The sequence below is a fragment of the Protomyctophum bolini genome (assembly GCF_963924005.1).
Source record: "Protomyctophum bolini genome assembly, chromosome: 11".
In the NCBI taxonomy this organism is placed as follows: Eukaryota; Metazoa; Chordata; class Actinopteri; order Myctophiformes; family Myctophidae; genus Protomyctophum; species Protomyctophum bolini.
In genome coordinates this window covers 19,179,397-19,204,991 of record NC_137872.1, presented here as the reverse complement: position 1 = coordinate 19,204,991, position 25,595 = coordinate 19,179,397, and the positions used below count along the sequence as shown (strand labels likewise).

The 25,595-nt window shown below is 43.8% G+C and overlaps 2 protein-coding genes across 2 annotated transcripts; both read left to right on the top strand.

Annotated features, from left to right (window-relative positions):
* Positions 1–360: 360 nt before the first annotated feature.
* On the top strand, positions 361–21,826 carry crlf3 (cytokine receptor-like factor 3). The gene is made up of 9 exons (XM_080776666.1): positions 361–470; positions 6,754–6,874; positions 12,631–12,838; positions 13,465–13,552; positions 13,844–14,021; positions 14,492–14,720; positions 14,971–15,109; positions 16,315–16,427; positions 17,725–21,826. The coding sequence occupies exons 2-9, from the start codon at positions 6,758–6,760 to the stop codon at positions 17,988–17,990; spliced, it is 1,338 nt and encodes a 445-aa protein (XP_080632792.1). The 5' UTR covers positions 361–470; positions 6,754–6,757; the 3' UTR covers positions 17,991–21,826.
* Positions 21,827–23,832: 2,006 nt separating this feature from the next.
* LOC308323339 (EEIG family member 2-like) lies at positions 23,833–24,732 on the top strand (the record flags this gene model as incomplete). The annotated part of the gene is made up of 1 exon (XM_080775060.1): positions 23,833–24,732. The coding sequence occupies one exon, from the start codon at positions 23,833–23,835 to the stop codon at positions 24,730–24,732; it is 900 nt and encodes a 299-aa protein (XP_080631186.1).
* Between the last annotated feature and the right edge of the window lie 863 nt (positions 24,733–25,595).

The window sequence follows — 25,595 nt, the reverse complement described above, 5'->3', positions numbered from 1 at the left end:
AGTCTGATTGAATAGAATAGAATAGAATAGTGGTTGTTTTTGTATGACTTGTGTTTTAATTGTAAAAATGAAAAAAGGAAAGCCTAATTTACTGCTCAGGGTTTATATCCGGTCTAAAGTCCTCCTACTGTATCCGGTAATTTCCACACACAAATGCACGCCCAGAGACTGTTTCCGTGTCCGCTCTAAACCGGATTATGCAAACTGCAAAGTGAATTGATGCCTCTCTCATAGACTCTGGTCAGGGGGTGGGTGCAAGAAAATGCCTTCATCTGATTGGCGTTTTACGTATTCGATCACAACGCTGCTCCGATCTCCTGTCTCTGATTGGCTGCTGGCAGAAAGTGTCGTTAAATGTCATTTTTGGACTTGTGCAGAACTTCCATCGGGTGGTGGTGATCCGAAGACACAGAGGATTCACTGAATCACTGCTTTCTGATGAGGATGGCTGGTGGCAGACATTCCTAAAGGTACGATGCCTTTTTCCCATATGTTTCAGATGTTTTATACATGTATATCATCGATTCATAAGATATTTGTTTGTCTTCATCAGAAAGATGTCGTTGGAGTTTGTAATCAATGTGCTCTTTCAAACATATTCCCGAGTTTCATTGTCTTGGGTAAACAGACCAGACAGACCCCATGCCAGTTCTGCACAAAACAACATGGGACAGTAGTTCTGAATTAAGAAATATCATTTTAATGGGCAAATACAAATTTTAGTTTTTAATTTCACTGATTGTTCATCATATTGGGTTGGACGGTGTAAGCTGAACTTTTAACGTGTAAAATACGGAAGTTGTTGGAGCGAGTATGGACATGTCTTGTCTTATGTCTCATGTTGCGCAAACTTTGTCTTGTCACTTGTGTGCAGAATGCCTCGCATAACTTTAATGTTAGTAATAACAGAATTCCTCTCATAACTTCAATGTTGGTAATAACAGCATGCCTCTCATAACTTCCATGTTGTGTCATAAAAACGGAAGTGCTTAAACAGCAGTTTATTCAGGCATACGGTGGGGGTGGATGTATAGAAAAACACAAACTACAGTAAATCTGTAGTGTACACTGTGGGGTGGAAAACCAGACACAATACAAAAATGCATGCCATAAGGCATGTTGTAGATTGCAGAATGCCGATATACAAAATATTCAAGTGTACAAGTTGTGTAGCCTAAGTTTGCAATTTTTGGAAAATGTTCCACCCTGAATAGGGATGCTGAGGTTCAAGTGTTTAACCATAGTGGCTTGCAGAGGCTGGGAGCTATTGTCCATGAACATCAAAATGCTGAGTGCATATTACTTTTACAGTATTTCAGTTTGCAAAATTATAATCATCATAAACCACAAACATATTCAATTAATGAATCACGTAGCTTAACTCTGGCGTCCGAATTAACTTGGAATGTCATTAATTCTATGGCATCTTGAAAATAGGCGATCTACAAGCTTGATGGGCTCCCGCTCTATCTATCTATCTATCTATCTATCTATCTATCTATCTATCTATCTATAGATAGATTTATTTCTATTCATATCACACTTGTGTGTCCCCCTGTCTCCCCCTCCATGCATCCTCCCCACTTATTGTTGTGGTTATTTCATAAAGCGTGGTTCCTCTCAAGCTCTCATCATGGAATCCCTGCTGGACTGTCAAGCCTGAGAACTAGGGCAGAGTCTGTCTGTTTGGGGCAGAGTTTAGGGCAGAGGCACGCATGTTGTCAGAGCACAGACAAGTAAACAATACCTCGAGGATGATCAGCATTCTCTCTCTCTCTCTCTCTCTCTCTCTCTCCATCACCTTCTCTTTCATTTAGGGATGCTACCCTTATAGAGTATATATGAATAGAGATGGCACCCGGATGAAACCCTGAGGCGAAATGGACATAGTGGCCGAATTTGTCATTGCAGCTCGAGCCCGTTGACTATCATTGCGCACGTTCATGTTATTGGGCCCATGACACATGAACGAATGTTTCATACATGAACGCGTGCAATGATAGTCAACGGCCAGCGCGTTCATGTGTTTGGGGCAAATCCATCCCAGAATGCACTCTGTTCCTACCCGGAAGGAGGAGTGAAATCGCCTCATGCGCTTTTGAGCAACTTAATGCAAGTGGATGGAAGGAGAACTCGTATGCCGTCTCTATTAATATATGCGGTACTCTAAGATGCTACCCTTGTTCATAGAGGAAACATAGTAGATCAACAAGTGGTGTGTAACTGCGTGGGTGTGGGTCAGCAATTGTTGGTAGGGATGCTCCGATCAGGTTTTTTGGGACCAATACCGATCACCGATTGTTTTTCTCATGATCGGCCGATACCGATAGGTCTGATACCGATACTGATCTTGTGAAATGTTTCAATTTTTAATATTTCCAAAATGATGTCAAAACCCACGTCAAAACTGTTCCTGTGTGTGGGGAGGAATGGGAGAATGTTTAGGCCTGTCATAAAAATGCAAAATGAACCAAGGCAAGTACAGCTGCAACTCAGGTCCATTTCAATAAGAATAGAGGGTTAATTATGTGGTCAACCACTGTTGCCAACTCACTGCCTCTTATCAGCACCAGGAGTAACATGATGACACGCAAACAGATGGAGGGACAGAGGATGTTTATTCTTTTATGATGCTGTGCCATCATTTAACACCGGAATCCTTCCTAAGCCATGAAAATACTACATTCTTTCATACATGTTAGTTCATTTAAATTATTTAGACGCAGACACGCTGTGTTGTTGTTGTTGTTGGACAGTTTACCCCTGTGCCTCCCCAGCGCCAGCGCACTATATTTATTTGTCTCGATTTCCTTTTTCGGGCCTCCCCTCTGAAATCATTAAAGTTAAAAAACAACTTTCTTTATTATAGTTTCTTTGTAGTTTAAGGCCTGTTGGCAGTTTTTTTGGGTGGACAGAAGGGTTATTAATCTCTGGGATTCATTTTGAATTTGAAACACAAGCCCACACGGCCACCCACACCACACCTCACCACACCTTTATGTGAAGGTATGTGGATTTGTAGATTGTGCCCTCACCTGGAAAGCCCGTTAATGAAGTAATAATAAAATAATTTAAGGTTGGAGTCTAATTATGTCTGGATTGCAATGAAAAGAGAGGTTAATGGAACCATAAATGTGTGTTTTCTGTTGAGTGGAACCACAGGGAGATGGGTTGATGTAGTTGTAGTGTGTGTGTACTGTGTAGTTTATTTGCCTGTTTCGTAAATGTACTACTAATATATTGTATGTAGTGTACTCTCAGAACAAATATTTACCTTTACTTCCATTATGTTATTGTATGCATGTGCGTTGGCATTCATACATTTTATCTTGTATGTGTAACTTGAACATACTGTACAGTGTACACTCTCTGTATATTCCAGATCTACAGATGTGACGGCCATAAATTCTTAATGAAGGGTTGTTACACGGAGGAAAGAAAAACAAAATGTTCCTCTCCGTGTTAGACTATGGAATGTTATGGCTGTGATGTTCCTACAGGTCACAGTGGAGAGAGAAATGTGACACAGGAATGCAAGAATTGGTCTTTAGTCTTTACAGCGCCATCGTCGATCACAGAGTTGGTGGGATTTTATATGTAGGCTCCTACTAGTTACTAGTAGGCCTACTGATTTTGATTTACACCCTTGAGCTTCCAACCTGGCGTCAATATTGTGGAAATGTCATTACAGGTGAAATTATCCAAAATAGCAGATCTACAAGCGCACACGAGACACGTTGTGAGCTTGCTGATCAGCTTTTTTTCCCGCTTCTTTTGCGCAACACTGCTGTGTGCCGAATACTAAAACAGGGCTTTAGAAGTTCAGTCAGCTCTTGTCCCCACCTTGGTTTGGGCCTTTTGATGTGCTTCACTCATGTGTTCAGCATTAGATGCAGTCATTAGACTCATTCTCTCTGTCCCATTATTAAAACAAGTTGTGCTGGTTTGTGTTCCGTCAGGCGGCACACCGAAACTCAACGTGCTTGAGTACGAGCAAATAACACAATTCTATAGAACGTTCAGTATATATATTTCCATTACAAATGCAAAGGATTAGAGGCAGCACAGGCACACACAGAGATGCGTGGAAACAAAGACAACGTTAGCCGCAATAGCCAAACGTGTAGAAAAGTTTCGCCTGTCGTACCTGCATGTTAGACCATGTGTGTTTTCAGGTAAAGCTGGTGGAGTCATTAGTTGTGCTAACCTACTTTCTAAGCACTAAAGCTGTGGTTTGACTCTACTGCCATGCATGTGTGGGTACTAGGTAGATGCATTAGAGCCAAGGCTGAGCAGAACTAGAGCTATGGGAGTACTGCACACAACTTTAGCCTTGCGGGTCTTCAGCACAGTAAAATGTTTAATTATTTAGCTCTTTTATAAATTATGTTTATAGGCGCATCCCACATATAGGCTTTGGCCTATATGTGGCCTATATGTGTTCGAGTCCCGTTCATGACGACCTTTGCTGCATGTCTCTTCTCTCTCTCCCTCTTTTCTGTCTATATCTTACTATACTATCAATAAAGGCAGAAAAGCAAAAAACAAATCTTAAATTTTTTATAATAATAGCGAAAATACTGAAACCAGATATAATCGTTAAGGAAAGTTTATGCATGCACTATGTGTACTACCGGTATATAAATTCTTCATTTCCATTGTCCAGCCATTTAAGAGGGGGGGGGTCTAGCGCCTCTCAAAAATGATAGGAAAGCAGAGCAAGGCCGATCCATATTCTTGAGGATTCCGGAAGATTTTGGGCCACTGGTATATCCCGCAGACTACCTAGCTTGTGACCACACATGTACACACACACACACACACACACACACACACACACACACACACACACAAGCGATTTGTCAAAGACCTCTCTCGCCCCAGGCTTCACTCATACTGGTCCATGTTGATGCTCCAGTGTGACCTTATAGCAGCTGTTATCTCAGAGGTAAAACAACACTGCTAGACAATGTTCAGCTGGGTTCGGTTATTGTGGCTGCCTGTTAAGGTTAACGTGATTAAGGCTATGGAAAACTGACCGCACGGAACCAAGCAAGAATGTGTGCGCAATAGGGCAGTACAATAGCCTAAATCGCAAAGTTTAAATATTGACTTGATTCAAATTCCAAATCCTCTCTAGGCTACAGTATCCTGTGCTTAGAGGGAAATGTGTTAACATTGGACTTTATGGTGCTAAAAGTTTTACATTAAACAATGTTTATGACGTATTAAGTGCTGGTTGGTCATAATAAGCTCAGTGGAACAGCACATTCTTAGTCAGTTATAAAGTATGTTCTTTTTTTATAAGTTGTTATGCATTTATAATGACTGTGAAGCCTTATAAATGCATTATAATGCATTATAGATCCGACCTTAGTATACAGTTTTACCAAACAAAGCATTTGGATATGCAACAGATTCAAAGATGATAGCTGATCAATGATTATTGTGTTATTACATGTCATGTTATGCACTCCTCCTGTTACTCTGACCAACCCAAAACAGAAATCAACAAACCGATGCAATTCAATAAATCGTTAGTTTGACTATTTCAGCCCTGCAAATTTATATACCGGTAGCTTGTGTTCTTCTTAAAACGCTTGAGTTGTTGTACAAATGTACACACCACCAGCTGTCAAGCATCTCCCCAATTAGACACCACCTTTCTGCGATAGTGAGGCGGTGGTTCCTAATTCCCTAGTCTACTCTCACACAACACTCTCTCTCTCTCTCTCTCTCTCTCTCTCTCTCCCCCAATAACAACATAACATTTGATTCCTGAAGTATAACCATACTCTTATTTGTATTTGCACAATAGTTGTATTACTACCGTATCTATAGTTTCATGCAATACATCTTCTACAAAAAACATTTCTTTGATGCCACAGCACAAAATGCACAGAGAAATCATGAATGTTTCTGAATTGTTTCAACATACGTAGACATGCATATTGGCTTCAATTTCACTCAAGTTCCAATGTACCACAGGCTGGTTAGTAGCCGACCATTGATTGGTTGGTTACCTGTTGCACTGTCTGTGGCTGCTTCCTGGTTGTAGAGGAAGTGGTTTAATCCACTTCCTCTATCTGTTAAACGGCTCTGCACGTTGCGTTTTCACAACGTTGTTGGTTTACAATGTTTCCCCTAAGGCATTGCCTTGGAGGGGAAGGCAAGGCATTGCCTTGGAGGGGAAGGCAAGGCATTGCCTTGGAGCCCCCCAAAAAAATAATGTCAATTCTATTTGTGCCAAATCAAAACAGAATTTACCCAAAGCACTTAATAACACTTTCATAACATACTCTGGTTGGTTGTACAGTTGGATGTTTCAGTTCTATCAGTCATCAGGCAAATGGTTGTATTACAGCAACCAAATATAATTAAGTTTAATACAATAAGTATCGATTCAAGCACCATTGATTTGAGGATTCAGTGTGTATTTTATTCCCTCTAGCAATATTATTAAAAGCTGACCTTTTGACCTGTTTGCTGTAGTCATGTAATGTTGTGGTAATAGAGTTCCCCATATGAGACCAGATTTGATCTGATTCTGCAAAGTAACATACATTTTCCTCTCTGGCTCAGTGATTTCATACTCTGTACTGCAAAGGATGCAGTTAACACTTGCAGATTCTTGCTGCACATAATATGTGTCAAAGTTTCTAGTGATTAGGTCACTGTCCAACTGACTGTCGTGTGTGTGTGTGGGTGTGTGGGTGTGTGGTGTGTGGTGTGTGTGTGTGCGTGCGCCACCAGGAGGATGTCGGTGGAGGTGGAGGCGTTGCTGCAGGAGGCTAAGGAGAGCATCGAGGCAGCTCAGAACTACCGCAGTGAACTCCAACAGCGTCTGCATGGCCTCAACCTGGCCCGCAAGCAGGTACTGTAGCCACACACACCCCACTGCATGGCCTCAACCTGGCCTGTAGCCACACACACCCCACTGCATGGCCTCAATATATATATATGTATATATACTATGTATGTATTTACATATAGACCTGAAAAGCCTAAATTATTCGATAAATGAAAAAGGCAATCGATAGAATAATTGGTTAGAAAATAATCAATCAATAGATGCAGCCCTTCATTTGCATTCACCTAAAAATGCGGCCAGCGGCAGCCACTCAAAGCAAGACACACACCCTGGATTTACATGTACGCACTATGCATTTATAGCTGGAACAGGACAGATAAGACTCACTCCAGTCCTCATATACAGTACATACATCTACAGTTGAAATTGGACAGCTTATCTTCACATATAGAGATCTGCATCTGGCAGCCTCAAGGTCAAACACCCACAAACTGTACAGTGGTTTTCACATTATTTGTGACTTTGTGCCCAAGGCACACAAAGGAAAGGGGCAGGTCAAAATGGTTGATCACGACTTAATAAACACAATTCAGTTTGAACTCCCTTTATTCACCGTACACCGGCAGGACCCGTAAACACAGGTTCCCTCCACAATTCACATCTGAGCCACCGCGCCTGTTGCGCATTATTCCCTGGTATATATTGCGGTAAACTAAAGGGTACCATATAGAACTGACGTAAAGTGTACATTAGAGAGCAACACAAGTTAACAAAAATCTCAATGCACAACTATATTGCATTTTGTATCTGTTTTTGAATTAACTGTTTATTTGTACTTGACTGTTGAGGCCCCAGGCAGTCACCTGACCTAGGTCGCGGAAAAGAAAAAACGCGAAAATCGCTAAGTTGTCTTTGGCTTTGGAAATGAACTATAACATCTGTGAGTTTGACATACTACACTGATGAAGACAGCACGTTAGCATAACGATGAAGACTCCCATGGGCCTTGGAATGTGTTCCAAGCCATCTCCAGTGATACATAGTGATACATACTGTAGTTACAACCACAGTTAAATTAACAGTGAGGATCTTTAGTGTAGATTGGGTAACAGAGATCCCCTCCAAGTCCCATGAAATGTACTTTTTCCCAAACAGTCGGTCAGGACCCATATGTGGGTCGCAAACCAATTTTTATGGGTCGCGAGAAAATACCCTTTTATTTCTTGTTTCCTACATAGTTTTTTAATAATCTTTTAATCCATTACTTAGAGGGGACTTTATCTTGTAGCTCTGCTATTTTCACTAGCTTGGGTACTGTGGAAAGACGTCACATTTCTCTTTTGGATTTAAAACGTTTGGGAACCACTGGTCTGATATATTATCAAACTCTGGTTCCTTAAAACCATGTTATGTTCTAGTTCCCTTAATATAGATCAAGACGCAAAGTCACTACCCCTCCTCTCTCTCTTTGTCTCTCTCTCTCTGTCTCTCTGTCTGCTATCTCTTTCCTTCCTCCTACAGCAGTGTGTCTGCAGCCCCTCCAGTAAACAATGCTGCTATTTCCTGCTACTGTACAGAGAGAGAGAGAGAGAGAGAGAGGGGAGGAATATAAATATGAAAGATGAGAACAAAGAGAGGGCCATGGAACTAGAACGAAGCATGCCTGTTGGACCAATTCAACGAAGCACTTTGAACTGGGTTGAAAATTACATTTGAGAGAGTTTTTTCAGAGTTAAAATAATATTGATCATGTTGCTGTGTGTGTGTGTGTGTGTGTGTGTGTGTGTGTGTGTGTGTGTGTGTGTGTGTGTGTGTGTGTGTGTGGAGATACAAAAAATGGGGAGGCACAGATATTAAGGTGAAAGAGGTCTTTTCAGGATTACGGGTCACGGCTGATGCGACGCGGCATGAGCTTATAGATCGGCTATGTTTGGCACGAGACAGAGTTGAAACTAGGTTGAAATTCCCCAGAGACGAGGAGATAAACATCCTAACTGTGTGTGTGTGTGTGTGTGTGTGTGTGTGTGTGTGTGTGTGTGTGTGTGTGTGTGTGTGTGTGTGTGTGTGTGTGTGTGTGTGTGTGTGTGTGTGTGTGTGTGTGTGTGTGTGTGTGTGTGTGTGCTCTTCGTGGTCAGACAGATCGCTGAGTCATCTGCAGATGACCACGCATTCTTTCTGAGAACTCTTATTAGATTTACAAGAACCAGATTCAGACTCACAGGTCATAATATGTGTCTTAAGTGCTTCGCCGATTTGGAGATGTCACACTGAGGTGTGACGTCTGAGTGTTGATTTCGTCGACTAAAACTATGACTACAGTACGTCAACCGATACAAACTAGACTAAAATGTTAGGGATGGACTTGTGGAGCAGAGATAGAATCAAAAGATAAGGCATTTTATGTTTTGGTTGTGTTCCGGTGTGGCGCTCTGAAAATAGCCGATGTAGATCGGCTATTTTTAGCATGCTCAAAAACAATTCGGCCTGCCAAAATAAATTTTGGTCGACAAAATCAACTATAGATTTAGTCGACTGAAATCGTATATTTAGTCGACTAAAACTAGACTAACACTAAAACTTTTCAGATTACTAAAATATGACTACAACTAAATTATTACTATTACTAAAACTAAACTTTTCTGTCCAAATCAAATTGCAGAACCAACCCAAAGTGTTTAGGGTGGTCCTTTATATCCGGGTGGTGATGTGGTAGGTTTCCAAAGACTAGTTAAAAGGGTAGGTCTGATATGTTTTTTTTTTAGGTTTCAACAATTTAACTTTAGTTTGAAGTTGAACATACCATTTTTTTCCATTTTCTCCCTCCCCCCACAGTTATCGTCTATGCTCTGATATGTTACTGTACTGTATCTTGTATTTGGGAAGCCAGGTGGTGTGAACGGAGGAGGGGTGTGATGTGTTCGTGCTTATGTATCTCTCATCAGGATCCGAGCAGCCCCCTGCTGTTCTGGATATACTGCAGTTTTTGAAGGCTCTTGCTAGGGATCCCGATGAGAAGTGCAGTAGTCCAACCTGGAGGACACACAGGCGTGGAGTCCGTGGACACGTTTTGCGGAATCTGACAGGGCGTAAGCACACTGTCGCGTCAAAAAACGCCTAGTCCAGCCGTCTCTTTCGGGTTTTTAAACAGCTGGTCGATGGAAATGATGCTCGCGCGCAGCTTCAACTTGACGCGTCGGCAAAAGAACGGAAACGCTTTGCCGACGCTGAAGTTGAAGCCACGCGTGAGCGTCATTCCCATCCACCAGCTGTTTAAAAACCAGGAAGAGATGCCTGCTCTCTGCCTTTTCTTGCCGCCTCTTGACGCGTATATGTGCCCGCGCCCACAGAGTGAGTCAGAGTGTGGGGCGGAGTTTGAATCCAATCCAAATTACACCTACCCGGAGTAATTAAATCACAATGTTTTTAATACCAATGGAAAGTTTTGCAATCGGTTTGGCGTCATCGATCTACTGATCTACAAGCGCCCGTTGTAGGTCGTTGGTTTTTTTGCCAGATGTTCACTCCCGAAAAGGGACGCTATAGGGTAAAGTCTGTCACTCCAAAGGGACGCTATAGGGTAGAGTCTGTCACTCCAAAGGGACGCTATAGGTTAGAGTCTGTCACTCCAAAGGGACGCTATAGGGTAGAGTCTGTCACTCCAAAGGGACGCTATAGGGTAAAGTCTGTCACTCCAAAGGGACGCTATAGAGCGCCGCAGTCCCGCCCCCTTTCAGAAAAGCGAGTGGCCCAGGAAGTGGAAGTCCCATGCATTCTCCCATCGGCACTTTTAATATAATTTATTTAAAGACGGTTACGCCGCGGACAAAGCCAATTCGGATCGTGACGAATCATGACAATGAACACAATATTTTGGGCCGATCAAATAATTTATAAGACGAAAAATAAAACAAATAGTGTTGTCTCATGACTTTCTTTTCTTCTTTCTAATGATTTGATCGTCCCAAAATATTGTGTTCATTGTCATGATTCGTCACGATCCGAATTGGCTTTGTCCGCGGCGTAACCGTCTTTAAATAAATTATATTAAAAGTGCCGATGGGAGAATGCATGGGGCTTCCACTTCCTGGGCCACTCGCTTTTCTGAAAGGGGGCGGGACTGCGGCGCTCTATAGGGTAGAGTCTGTCACTCCAAAGGGACGCTATAGGGTAGAGTCTGTCACTCCACTCCCTCCAGTCGGGGGGTGTGCGTGTGTGATATCCAGTGTGAGGTGGCGTTTGTCCCATAACCCTGCTCTCCCTGTGGAGAGTGACTCAGACTTACTAGAGTACAGGAATCGTGGAGGAACCCCCCTTTGCCCCCACCACACACGCACACTGTACTGTCACTGTACTATCTATTTTTGTACAACAATGTCACTGTGTGTTTATGCTGCGCGGTATATGTACATGTACAGAATGAGAACACAATGCTATCACAGTAGCATATCTTGTCCTTGTAACGGAGGGAGTCTAAAGTCGTCCTGCCCGCCCCCCCGGCTCTCTCTCCTGTGTGTGTGTGTGTGTGTGTGTGTGTGTGTGTGTGTGTGTGTGTGTGTGTGTGTGTGTGTGTGTGTGTGTGTGTGTGTGTGTGTGTGTGTGTGTGTGTGTGTGTGTGTGTGTGTGTGTGTGTGTGTGTGTGTGTGTGTGTGTGTGTGTGTGTGTGCACGTGCACACGGAAAGACTCGCATTACAGTAGTTGTGACTCGGTCTCAGCTGCCACAATCTGTGTAGAGACCAATTACTTGTTAACGAACATTGAGACCGCAGATGCCAGGTTTCATGTACGCTAATCAATTCCCAACAGAACCTCAAACAAAGCTGTTATTTTGGGGGAATGCTTTCTGTTCATTCAACGTCCTCTGTGTAGGCTGATGAGAGGAGGAACCAGCAGGAACACTTCCTGTGTGTGTACGCATGCATGCAGTCAAATGCGTACGGTCGGTTCAGTGTGTGCCGTTTTATTTTTCCATTCTCACCATCATGGCCGGGCACTCTTTATCAGAGCAGAGTTTATCAATCGGCCTGCTGTTTCCTTGTGTGTGTGTGTGTGTGTGTGTGTGTGTGTGGTGCATTTATACAGCACTTTTATCCAAAGCGCTTTACATAGATTGTGCCTTGATCCCTGCCCGTCGTACCTCCCCCGAACACGGGCCAATTGTGTCCGCCCGACAAAGCCAGATGCACCACGGTGGATTCGAACCCACAACCTCCGTGGTAGAGGACAGGGACTTTACCACTGCACCACCTGACAAATTTCACCTTACAATGATAATTAAAGATGGTCTGATTTATTTATTTTTAAACTAACTAGGTATAGTTTCCACATTTCAGATGACTAAAATATGACTAAAACTAAATGAAATTGTATTCGACTAAAACTAAATAAAAATGTGCTGTCAACATTGACACTGTACCCTGGTCTATCTCCCGGTTATTTGTCACATGAGCCAGCTATGACACTAGCCTGGTCTCTCCTCATCCCAGCTCCAACGCACTGTTCATTTTGACAGCAACAACGCTGAATGCCTTGATGGCGTTGTTGTAATGCCTGATTTTACACTTGGTTGCAGCACGACACGTTTTGAGCTTGTATTCTTCTATTTTCAAAGCTCGCAACACCCCAGCGCAACCAACCATAAAATGACTTGTCTTTTAGATCTACTGGATCTCTTGTCCACTAGTCCCTCCCTAACATCTTCGTCTAGTTTTGACGAAATTTTGTCTTAGCTTTGGTCAGCATAGTTTTTATTTAGTTTTCGTCAGTGAAAAAAGCTCATAGTTTTAGTCGGCGGACTGAACCCTCTTCCCTCTCCCTGTAGGTGCGGGGCAGCTCGGGGCAGGCGCGGGACGCCCTGCGGAGGCACTTTGCAGAGCTCCAGGCGGTGGCGGTGCGCCTGCTGGCGGAGCGGCTGAGCAGCCTGCTGGCCGAGGTGGACGCCATCGAGACGGACAGCGTGCGTCCTCTGGACGACTGCCAGAGCCTCATCGAGCATGGCGTGGGACAGGCCGACGAGCTGCTCAGAGAGGGTGGGTTCATCAGGAGAGAGAACAGGATACTGGATAAACAAGTGAATTCGGAAGTGATGAAACAAAAACATTAGCAGACACACTTGTAATTGGGGACCACCTGATGACCTCTCTTCCAGGCCAAAGCTTTATCCATTAGAAATGCATTATAATCGCATCTTTGATGTATTTACAAACTGAACTCCCTGGGGAACCACTGACTTCCAGGAAAGTCTGTATGGCAACCAAAAAAGGTCTGTGACGCTGGAGAGACAGCTGACCTCCAGGAAAGACTGCGGGGTAACAGGTGCCAGCCACCCCTGTTGCAGCACTCGCAAGAGGGCTAGCTATTTTAGCCGAAAATTTGTGAAATATTCTTCACAAGGTTTCTTCCCGACAACACCTAATGCTGCTACGGGTGCAATGGTTCTCAGCCTGTCTGTTGCGAGGCGTTGTGAGCTTGTAGAAATGTAATGCCTACATTTCCAAGTGCTTGTCAGGGTGAGTGGGTCCCCCCGTTCAAATATGATTATTTTGGGGGTCGTGGCCTGAAAAGGTTGAGAACCATTGCTTTACGAGACAATAAATCCAGTGTGTGTGTGTGTGTGTGTGTGTGTGTGTGTGTGTGTGTGTGTGTGTGTGTCCAGGGGAGGCTGCACTGCGCTGTGGACTGGGGGAGAAGGAAGACAAGCTGGGCAGTTTCACCAAGAAGGCCCTCCACATCCAACTGGACAGGTGAGAGTTAACTAACTAGAATGATGTTGTTTTCATTTAACTCTGAGAGATAGAACTTGGCCTAGGTCTTTGAGACGGTCCCGTAGCTCGCAGGTTCAATTCATGAAAAGTTTTCCCCCCTTTTGGGAATGTTTGGAATAAAAAAGGAAACCATCAAATAAAGGGGCCCATAAAAATGTGTCTGTGACCCACAAATGGGATCCATGTGCTTCTTGTGCCGATCCAAATGGAATAATTCAAGTGCGTGCGTTCAGTGCTTTTGCATAACATTGTGGTTTCTGTGGGGTGCAGTCTGCCGGAGGTTCCAGCACTGGTGGACGTGCCGTGCGTGTCGGCCCAGCTGGATGACTCTCTGCTGGGGGTGCTGAGGGAGCGAGTGGCCCGCCACGGCTTGGTGTCCTCCCACCCCCCCGTCCTGATAGAGGAGCTGCAGGAGAGGCCTGGAGGGGTGCTGGTCCGCTGGTGTAAGGTGAGGAATGATCATCGTTCAAAGCTGCACCCCACCCTAGGGACTTTTTAAAAACATTTTCACCGTAGATAACTCTGAGGTTCACTTGTTTTGTGGGGTGTGTGTGTGTGTGTTTAGTTTCTACTCCCTACTGTTGTGACTGCATGATGGAGCTCTTCGCGGGTCGACCCTGCGAAGAACCCGAAATGGACCTGTGAAATTTGAGCCAATTCTGACCCGTTCCGAGATTTCTTTCAAATATCGGCACCGAGCCAGAGTGGACCCCAGACAATTTGGTCCTTTTCCGAGCCGTTACTTTCTTTCTTTTCTTACCGAGATTTTTAAGGCCCGGCGAGGAATCCATGATTGGGTGTCTTACATTCAAAACATCCTGCATGCCAGGCAGTGGCAGCTGGCTTCCCTTGCAGTATGGTACGCTACGCATGCATTGTGTAGCTAATTGTGTGCGTGTGCGCGTGTGTGTTTTTCAGGTGGACGAGGACTTCACGGCAGCCGACTACCGTCTGCAGTACCGCCGAGGCGGCACCAGCGGAGCGCAGTACGACGACGCGTACATCGGCGGGGAGCGCGAGTTCCTGGTGCTGCACCTGGACCCGCACAGCGACTACCTGTTCAGGGTGTGCGCCCGCGGGGAGGGCCGCACCGAGTGGAGCCCCTGGAGTGTCCCGCAGACCGGATACACCACGCTGGCGCCGCACGGTGAGCCTACACCACCACACGTCAAGACCACAATGGAAACAAACAAGTCCCAATGGTATCTGAAATAGTGAATTCATTTTAGTCTAGTTGGTACAAAATTGTCAATATATTTAGTCTCAGTTTTTGTCAGTGAAAAAAAGGCAGTCGGTGGACATTTTTGGAAAGCAACACTGACTGGTTGTAATGCATTTCAACACTGACTGGTTGTAATGCATTTCAACACTGACTGGTTGTAATGCATTTCCTCCAGAGTGGCGTCCAGGAACGGAGGGCTACATCCTGAGCAGTAGGAGAAACATGGCCATGCGCAGTGACTCCTCCTCGTCGCGCTGTCCTGTCCTCTACTCCAACGCACCCACTTACTTCTGTGGACAGACCCTCACCTTCAAGTCAGTATGCACTAGGGCATTAACCACTTTTTCCAAGTCGACTTGTCAGACAATAAAGTTGAAGTTGAGTCGATGCATCGTTGCGCACGCTCAAATACGGAGCATGTCAAACAGAGCACTGCGCACACAGTGGCCTCTCCAATATGGCACAGTGTATGTATCATCTATATGGCAAAGCACTGATTATTAAAACATAAAACTGTTATAGTAAATACTAAACAGTGCAGGCACACACACAAGTGTGCATCGCACACTCGTACAGAGACCAGAAAAGAGAACACAACAGGAGAGGGGGCATAATTGGCACACAGCAGCAGCAACGCAGCGGCCCGAGAACACAATACAAAATATAACATTAACACTAGTGGCAGTCAGCATCCCGACCTTCAGAACACAATATAGAAGACATATAGTCTATATATTAACATTACAGCAGCCAGCAGCAGTTTGGCACATCTATCAGATCAGAATACAATCTGCTTTAGCTTCCACGTTCACGGTTCACAACGTGAACCATCTCCTCCTCCTCCTCCTCCAGCAACTCGATAACGTGAGACACACAGAGCAAAAAATATGATATGGGGAAAACAAGCTCTAAACATATACATTGCAGCGTGATGCGTTGAGAGGTTGTAGATGGCTGTGTGTCTGTGCGGCGCCATTGTACGACAAAGGTCGTAAGTGGTTAATCTCGATTTAGTCCATTAAAAAAACATGCTTCTCCATTATTCAAAATTATTATTGAAGAAGATAATCGATAGTTGCAGCCCAACACACACACAAAAGCATCTAGCTTAGAATGTTAGCATTACGTAATGTGAAATGTATCTGCATTTTAACCTCCTTACTGTTGACTCGCATGTCGGCAAAGTTCCATGAGAAGATATCTAGATGTGGTTCACAGGTGAGGAATGTATCTATAATGTTGTTGTTTCTTTGTGGCTTTCGCCTTTATTGTATATATTTTTATAGAGGGACAGACAGTAGGCTGACAGGAAATGGGGGAGAGAGGTGGGGGGGGAGTGACATGCAGTAAAGGCCTTCGGGATCGGGAGTTGAACCCGCGGCACACTGCTAGACTTGGACTACCGGCCAAGGTGGCTGGACCGCTGAGCCACGGCCCAGGCCGAGGAATGTATCTACAGTATAAGGGACAATAATGTGCTATTACTGTTCATGCAAAACGTGTGTGTGTCTGTGTGTAGGATCTCAGCAGCAGGTCAGATGGATCGCAGGGACAGCTTGGGGGTGTGTGTGGAGTCTGACGGTAGAGGGGAGTCACTGCAGAGAGACCAAGCGGTCTGTATCTCCACCAGTGGTATGCACGCACGCACACACAACCACCCACAACACAACACACACCTCTGGATATGACCCGAGGCCTCTCGTTTCATAGTTTAACATCCGGCTTCGTCGCACATCTATACGAACACGTAGGTAGGGCGGTATTCGGCACTGCACGTACTCCTACGGGCTGGGGACCGTCCTCCTGGTGGGGCCTCCTCACTCACTCTCTGGCAGGTGAGCAAGGAAGGATACAACAACAGCAGTACAACACACGGAAGTATGCGTGGGCATAATTAATGAATTGGCATAACAACTAACTTGGAGGGAGAAAAAGAGGTTCAAATAATTAGTTGAAATCCATTTGCTGAGCAACTCTCCGTGGTCCTGGACATGCAGTTTTCTTTTCTTTATTCAGTGCGAAGAAAGTGAAGAATATAGTGAAGAATATATTATTATTCAATAAACATGTCTCCTCCTAGCTATTTTTTCTCACCTGACAGTGAGGCGTTTCACCAGGAGGACTTAACGCAGGAACCCTGACCAACCAGTAGGAGTCACTGTTAACCGCCTTCCCATTACCATCTTGATGCCTAAATCAATTCTGTATTGGAACATTTGGTTCCATTTGTACAGAACACTGTCAGAGTTAATTTAATCAACTCTGACAGTGTTCTAATTTCCTTTTGCTACCACAATATTTTGCATATGGTGGTTATGACATTTATTGCGAACGCAATGAGCACTTACTATGAGACCTAGCAGATCATGTCTGTCTGTGTGTGTGTGTGTGTCTGTCCCGCTATCCAAATATGGAGTGTGTTGCATCAGCAATCACTCAGCTCCATATATGGGCACAAAAGGGGCCAGCTCCACATATACAGTAACAGCGGGACAGACACACAGACAGACAGACAGACATACATGATCTGCAGGGTCTCAGCTGCGTTCGCTTCCCGCGTTTGCGCGTCTTACTGGTATGTACATGTTATCTTTTTGTCCCGTATGGGTGTGTCACATATATTGTTATATTATCTGATTTACTGTATACCCTGAAATCTTGAATAAACAAAACTGTGAAAAAGTGTTCTGTACAAATGGAACCAAATGTTCCAATAAACAGAATTGATTGTATTTAAACACAGAGGATTTTACTGTGTAGATTGGGGTACCAGAGATTACAAAAATATATATATATTAATTGGGGTCCATGGCCTAATAATGCATCAAACTGGGGTCCATGAAATGAAAAGGTTTGAGAATGTCTATTCCATCTTGTAAGGTTTCATGTGAGTTGTTCACACCGCTGCTCTCCCCTGTACCCTCCCCAGGCGCAGTGTCTGTTAACGGCAAAGAGATGACCAACCAGCTGCCCGCCATCGGCGTGGGCTCGGCCGTCACCTTCGACATGGAGGTGGTCAGCATGTTCCCACTCAGCAAGAGCGACCCGGCGGACGGCGGCAACTTCAAGCTGCGGGTCACAATCGGCTCCGGCAACCGCGAGGTGGTGTTCGATTGGCTGCTGGAGCAGGCGGTGGACTGCCTTTGTTTCGGCTGCTCCTTCTCCCACTCCGGCTGGAAGGTGCTGGTCTTCTAAAGAAGGAACCTGAGCTCATCCTCAATTCTGCGTGCCGTCTCCTCCTTTAAGGTCAAGACTTTAGATGTTGGACAGTGTTTTGAGGATTTCGAATTGCTGGACAGTATTTTGAGGATTTTGAATTGAATGAACAGGATGGGCCTAAGCAGTATGGCAGCAGTGACCGCATTAGAGGCCGACCGATGCCAGATTCTTGGATTCTTGGGTCCAATGTGAGTCCTAGACCACAGATTATAGATGTAAAATGGGTTGTTTTATTTTATTTCACCACCATTCAAAGATGTTCAAAAAGAACCGATCTACTAGCTTGTAGATGTTTCACTTTGGTTACGTCATTTCAATGACATGCCCAAAATAAGCAGGCCAGGTGATTTTCTTGTCTTGTCGGGTTTATGTTCGGTTCCTGGGCCGGTCGAGAGCTTGGCCATCGTTTACAGACCCATTCCCAGCGCCCCCAATGGCTTCACCATTTCCCTGAATACGGGGGAAGGGTTTTAGTTGTCTATATATACAGTGCATACAGTATCTATGCATTTGTTTTAGTTGTGCATGGAGGTAGGACAATGAAGGAGGTAGGACGTGAATTCTGTACTGTAAGTACAATCTGACCTTGTGTGTGAAGAGAAGATTAATTGTGTGTGTGTGTGTGTGTGTGTGTGTGTGTGTGTGTGTGTGTGTGTGTGTGTGTGTGTGTGTGTGTGTGTGTGTGTGTGTGTGTGTGTGTGTGTGTGTGTGTGTGTGTGTGTGTGTGTGTGTGTGTGTGTGTGTGTGTGTGTGTGTGTGTGTGTGTGTGTGTGTGTGTGTGTGTGTGTGTGTGTGTGTGTATGGGGGAGTTCACATGAGAAAAAAAGAAAAGGTTTAGCCGCAAAGCATGCTGGTTGATTTTTATTGCAACAAAAGCACAGCCACTGTGAACGTCGCTTCTTTTGTTTTCCTTTCGTCTCCATGCAAGCCTGTAAGGCTCAGTCTGTTACATGTATGTTAACCTGACTTAATTTCAAGAAAAGAAAATTAGTATTTTCGCTTCTCTCGTTGTTTCGCTGTGACAATCCTACCAGTATTTACAGAACTGTATAACTTGTAGTTATTTTAAGGTGGAGAGGAAGGTGGGCTGTTTTTGATGTGAATTTTGAGGAATACCTTGTTGAAATAATTAATTAAATCACTAGCTTTTTGTTTAACCACTTGAACCCTACTAGTAGTGTCCTTATTCTGGGGCAAACTTCAGAAAAATTCAACGAAAATAGCTGATCTAGTACAAGGTCACTGAACTTATAGATCTGCAAAGAGGTTTGTTGTAGAGGGAAATACCACTAGGATCTAGTAGCCTATAGAGCACTGTTTCCTAAACAGTGGGTCTGGACCCATTTGTGGGTCACAGACCAATATTTACGGGTCACGACTCAAGTAAAAATCCTATTTATACATTTAAGAGAAAAATTAATATAAATTAATATAAATGTTAAAACAACCAAATCTAAGAAATTCCATGAATAAAATAATAAGAATTTGTGAAAATAGCCAATATACTCGGTTCAGTCGGTTGTGAGCTTGCTGTTTTCACTAGTTTGGGTCCTGGGCAAACGTCAATTTTACTTTTTTGGTTCTTGAGATAAAACGTTTTAGAGCACTGGTGGACTCCACTCAACTAAGTACATAGGGTTTAAGTGGTTAATGTAAATCAACAAGCTAGTTTAGACCAATCCAATTCATGTGTCTGATCGGATATGTTTTGGTGTTTGGTAAATGGTGTCTTGCTGTTCTTATAGGGGACATTAACCTATAAATCACAGTAAAACGGTTGACCAACCGATGTAACTTGAACCTTTTACTAATGAGTATCAAGTCAGTTATCTATAGCCTAATCTATGTTGTGTGTGTGAATAAAATAGGTTATTGAAAAGGGGAACACTCCAAGATATGTTATTCCCACAGTCTAGGACAGTCCAGTTATAACTTAAACGGGAGCAACTATTAAAAACTGCAATTCCTTTTTTAAAAGAAAAAATATATTTTGAATCAATCAGTATGGTGGAGTATAATATTAAAGGAGCATTTCATTGATTTTCAACCTTATCTTCCATATCGTCTCTGTCAGGTGAAAACCTCATAACACTAACTTTTCAGGATTCAAATTCCAAAACATCAAAAGTAGCTCAGCCCCCCCTAGAGTTTTATGAACATGTTCAATCAGCAACAGGATTTGGAGGATTTTGAAGTCAAATAACTGTTACGTTGCTAATTTGAAACAATTGGTGCGCTTATCTGCATTATACTCGTTTCGGTCTGCTCACTCTGTCTTAGCTGGTCATTAGGTACTAGGTAGGCAGGTTTCTTACTGTCCACAGTAAGAGAATGGCTGTTTCTATTATATTGAAATAACCATCGATGATGTCATTGGTAGACAGGTTTTGGAACTGTCAACAGCCCACCTCTGAGGCACAGATCGAGTAAACAGAAATGGTACCATCTTATTTTAAGCATTAGCTGCTATGACCAATTATTTGAAGATCTAGGTTGAAAATGGGTTCCTCTAAAAATATAACCAAAACATGTGCAGTGGTTGGAGGTCGTCTCGCCACACTTCCCTTGAGACGTTTAGGCCCCATGGTTTTGAGTAGGAGCTGGTTGACAAGTAGTACTGCCTGAAGCGCACAAGTGCAATAAATCCCCCATACCAATTGAGCATTGCCTCTTGAGTCTTGACTGAGCTGTAGATGTTTAGCTTCCCATGCGAGGGTTCGAATCCCAGAGTGGACATATACTGTAATTTAACACCACAAACCCCTTGAGCCTTGCGAACTAACACTGACTGTGACATTGACAACTAAGACTGCCTGTGATATCATTGACAACTACAGTAGTGTTGTGTTCACAGGGGCAGATGCAACGACGCAGTCTACCGTTCATTATCAATGGAAGCCAGCGACGTGACGCTGCAAAGCAGCAATGATGCATGTAGCTGCTCCAAATGATACTCCCATTCGTCTTTGCGGCTGCCTGTGTGAACGCACCATTACACACTGCCTGTGACATAATTGACAACTACGGTAACACTGCCTGTGACATCAACACTGCCTGTTTCGTCATTGAAAACTTAAGGGGCTGATGTGTCTAAGGACTTTTTTCCCCCTGAGGGCATCTTGTATTTTGAATAGTTATCAATGCTACCGATTCATTTGTGTGACACTGAGGCTATCCACATTTCGTTTGGCGTTTGGTCCCGCTGCATAACACAGCCTGTGACACCATATAGATGGCTTACATTTCAGGAGATTGAAACCCACAAAAAGGAGAAGGTTGCTCATCTCCACAGGTTGGACAGATGGACACGAGGAGACATGATTGGTCTAATGTCCAGACTCCAGATAGTATGATGATGGTTCATATTCTCTTCAGACCATTTCATCAGCTGTCGCATGCATCATTTATAGATGCTGATCGATGTCTTGGCTTCTACACCGTATGTTTTTTTTTATGTATTAATTTCTAATTCAAGAGTATTCAGACGGAACCAAATGGACCCACCATTTGGTTCTGTTTGCATACTGTTGAGTTACATGAACACTGAGGACTTTAGTGTGCAGTTGTGTGTTTAGAGCTTTTTTTTTAAATGTATTGTCAGTGTCATGAACAATGTTTGAGGTAGTGAGGTAGGACTGACCCTGCCAACCAACGGTACGTTCAGTTCACTGCCAACATTATATTCATTCAACTGTGATTGGCTGTTTAAAGGCTTGTGACGTGAAATATCTGTATGACCTCAGCTTGTCTTGTCCGTCTCCCTATATCTGAATAGAGAGACTTGTATTTGCAATAAAGTGCTATACGTACGTTTTGTGATTTTGTATTTTGATGTCGTCAGTGGTGGAAGTGCTCAAATTTTGTTTTTACTTGTTCAGGTCAGTGCTAAGTTTGATAAATAGGTACACTGCCGTTACTTTTTACAGACTGGGGGAAAATGCCTCATTAAAGTTTGTTTTCTTCAACTCTCTGAGTCTACAGCTGTAGAGAAAGCGAGAGGGTGTAGAGTTAGCTGGTTTGGTGGACAATTTGAGGATCCAATGAGTGATTGTCAGAAGCGCTTTTTAAATACATACTTAATACATTGGTTTCACAGGAAATGGGGAGAGAGATGTCGGGATTCAAACCTGCGACACACTGCTAGGTGGTAGGTTCAATATATATTTTAACCAACACACAAAGGGTGTTCAATAGTGTTGATTTATAAAAGAAAAAATAGAGAAACAAATGGGCGGTGGCTCAGGTAGGAGTGTCTAGATGGCAACTGCAAGGTTGCCAGTTCGAACCCAGGCTCCTCCAGAGTTAGTGTTGAAGTGTCCTTGAGCAAGACACTGAACCCCTAATTGCTCCTGATGTGCTGGTTGGTGCCTTGGTTTCCGCCGCCATCGGTGTTTGAATGTGTGTGAGTGGGTGAATGTAATGCACAAGCTATGTAAAGCGCCTTGGATAAAGGCGCTATATAAATGCACCAATATAATAATGGGAAAGAAATAAGAATATCAAGCATTTAGCCCCAGCCTGTGTCTTCTGTGAGGAAGGAGGAAGGAGGAAGGTTGAAGGCCATTCAAGCCTCAAGCGGAGCCTGCAGCACCACCAAGGGCAAGGTGGAGCCTGTGGAACCGTTGCGGCTCGAGAATCCACCATTCCTGAATAAAGTGGCTGGTGCTGTGAGTCTGGTGCAACGCACAGGGCCTGACCTGGTGATAGCAGGAGTGGACCTGGTGAGACGTAGGAGGGGCCCGGACAGGAGTCAACCCACAGAGCCTAGTCCTTCCACGCGCCAGAATGGTACCTCCCAGTCCCGGCAGAGTAGTTCAGGAGGAATGGATTGTGTGGCCCTGGTTTTTCCCTGACTGATCGAGGGTAGCTACCATGGGACGTAAGTTGGAACTTGATCACCCCGGCTGGGTCACCTGAGTGAGGGGTATGATGTTGGGAGACCCGAAACCCTGATGACCATGGGATACATCACTGAGGAATGGATACGTCCCAGATGCATCCATGTATGTATTTTGTTTTAGACCCCCTGGACTGGAACTCCACATCAACCTCTGTGGGGTCTATTACTGTCTACAGAGTGTCTATTTCAAACAAAGTGTTTTTTGACTGTCATATTTTGACAGCAGGAATTGCCTTTTTATAATTTGACCCCTCAGTATCAGGATGTATTAGGATGTTGATATTCATTCATCAGCCAACACTCCCCACTCACAGCTTCACGTGTGTGTGTGTGTGTGTGTGTGTGTGTGTGTGTGTGTGTGTGTGTGTGTGTGTGTGTGTGTGTGCCCCGTGTGAACAGCTTATCTCGAGAACCGCACAACAGGATGGACTTAAAACTCAGACTGCGTATCACAGAGGACCGGGTGGAATGTGCCAAGTGGGCGGATAGGCAGATCTCCCATAAAAATCCCACCCGTGTGAAGTGAGGGGCGCTAATATATTAACGTCTAACTCATGTTGATTAGGTGATGTAATGGTGATGTAAAACAAACGGTGCCAACACAAACATTAAATGCCATTAACAATAAAGAGACAATATGACGTAAATTTTCCCTTCATTGTCAATGGTGTTTTTAAAACAAACATTGAACTAAAAACAAACATTAAACCTGTTATACCCTCAAAAATTGATAAATGCACAAATCCTCACATTATCATGATGTCACCAATATGACGTCATAGATGATCATCATGCAATGACATCGCTACGTCATTTAGTCACCAACAAATCCACTTTTCGGTAGTAAACTTCCCCAGTCAGCAACACGCACACTTATGGCACCATTCCCTCTGTGGAGAGAAAATATATTCTGTCACGATGTCTTTCATTGTAGAAAAGAAAAAGAAATTTAAATTCAAAGTAGACTTCGACTTGGTCGATCTCTCTTTGATCCCCCTCGTCAATGGAGTTATATTTTGTAAAATCAGACTCTTTGATGGTCGCTTTACCGAAGTGTCCTCTCGGGAACCAGTCCAAGATAACAGTGTGCAGTGGAATAAGAGATTCTCCTTTGAATGCAAATTAAGTGCCAAGGAAAGGACAGGAGTTCTAGAACCCTGTGTGTGCCGGGTGTCTGTGCGCATGGAAGAGAAGGGAGGAAAGGCGTTTATGAAGCTGGGCTATGTCGACTTGAACCTCTCAGAGTTTGCTGGGTCGGACAGTACCACACGTCAGTGTCTACTGGAGGGATATGACCTGAAATATTATAACAGTTTTCAATTTAACCCAGTCACCAGAAGACAGGACAATTCCATCCTCAAGGTTGTTATCACCATGCAGCTTATGTCTGCAGACCCCTGTTTTAAAACGCCGCCATCGACGGCTATGACGTCGCGAATCCCACAGGCCGAGACCGGAGGTCTTAATAAGGACAGAAAGGGAGGAGTCATGCACAATGTCATTGAGACTCATGTCAGGAAGTCTGTCAGCTGCTCCACAAGGTCTGTCACCTGCTCCACGAGGCACAGCTTTGTAGAGAACCAGTCAAGGAGAGTTAACGACACCAGGGTGAATCCTGACGACATCATAGAAAAGATAATGCAGAGTGAGAATTTTGCTCATAGTTTGCTGAGTTCAGAAGAGGAAGGTCTCAGGCTATTGGTTGGATCTGATGGAAGCACAGCACTGGGAAACGAAAACACCAAGGCCAAAGTTGGATCCAGGGCCTCCTCCCTCGCCCTATCTTCCTTCAAATCTACGACAACACCAACCCTATAGGGGAAAGTAGGCCTGGTAGAACTTAAGGTGGTATGAGCAGGTAGATCAGGATCAAGGATGCATGCATCAGTAAAGGGTGTCACAGTATCCTGGTGTGATAGAAGGGCTAAAGGGGTGCAGCACCAGGAGAGGTGATGGTACCATTTTCATTCCAGGAACATTATTGGCCTAACAGATGGTTATGATCCGTGTCAAAGTCTATTTATTTTATTGACTTACTATTTTTTTTTTCATTCCTATAATTGTTTTATATTTTTATTTTATTGTTATTTATATATTTATTCATAATTTCTTATCTCTATCTTTACCCTATCCTGTGTTCCATGCATTTATCTACTCAACACCACTCCATCGACTCACAAAATCATGTGATACACCAGAGTTCCGGAGTATTCAAAGAGAAATTCAAGGCCACATTTCCAGTTAACAGTTTTTCTAATTCAGTGAATTTGCTAATTGAGTTAATTGGTATATTTAGGGACATTGTCAACTGTTATTCGGTTGGATCAGAAAGGCCTTGCTGTTCATTGAAAGTCCTATGGCACTGTGACCAAGAAAGCCTTCTTTCATCTCAGAAGACTTGATAATGCATTATATACTTCCCCAAGAAGTCTATAGAGGGTATGTGCATGCATAAAGTGAGTGGCAAAGTGAGGTTTTTAATGCATGTTTGGATGTATGGGCTGTCAAGGCCATACATCACACCAATCTTGGCTACTTTACACTGTGTAATTTAGAGTTGTCTTCAAAGTCCTCCTATACTTGTTTTTATAGTATTAATGTGACCAGGGTGAACACTGAACAGCTACCCTCAATGACACATGAACGCCTCCAAGAGTACATTTAGGCCTTCTGACTTCTGC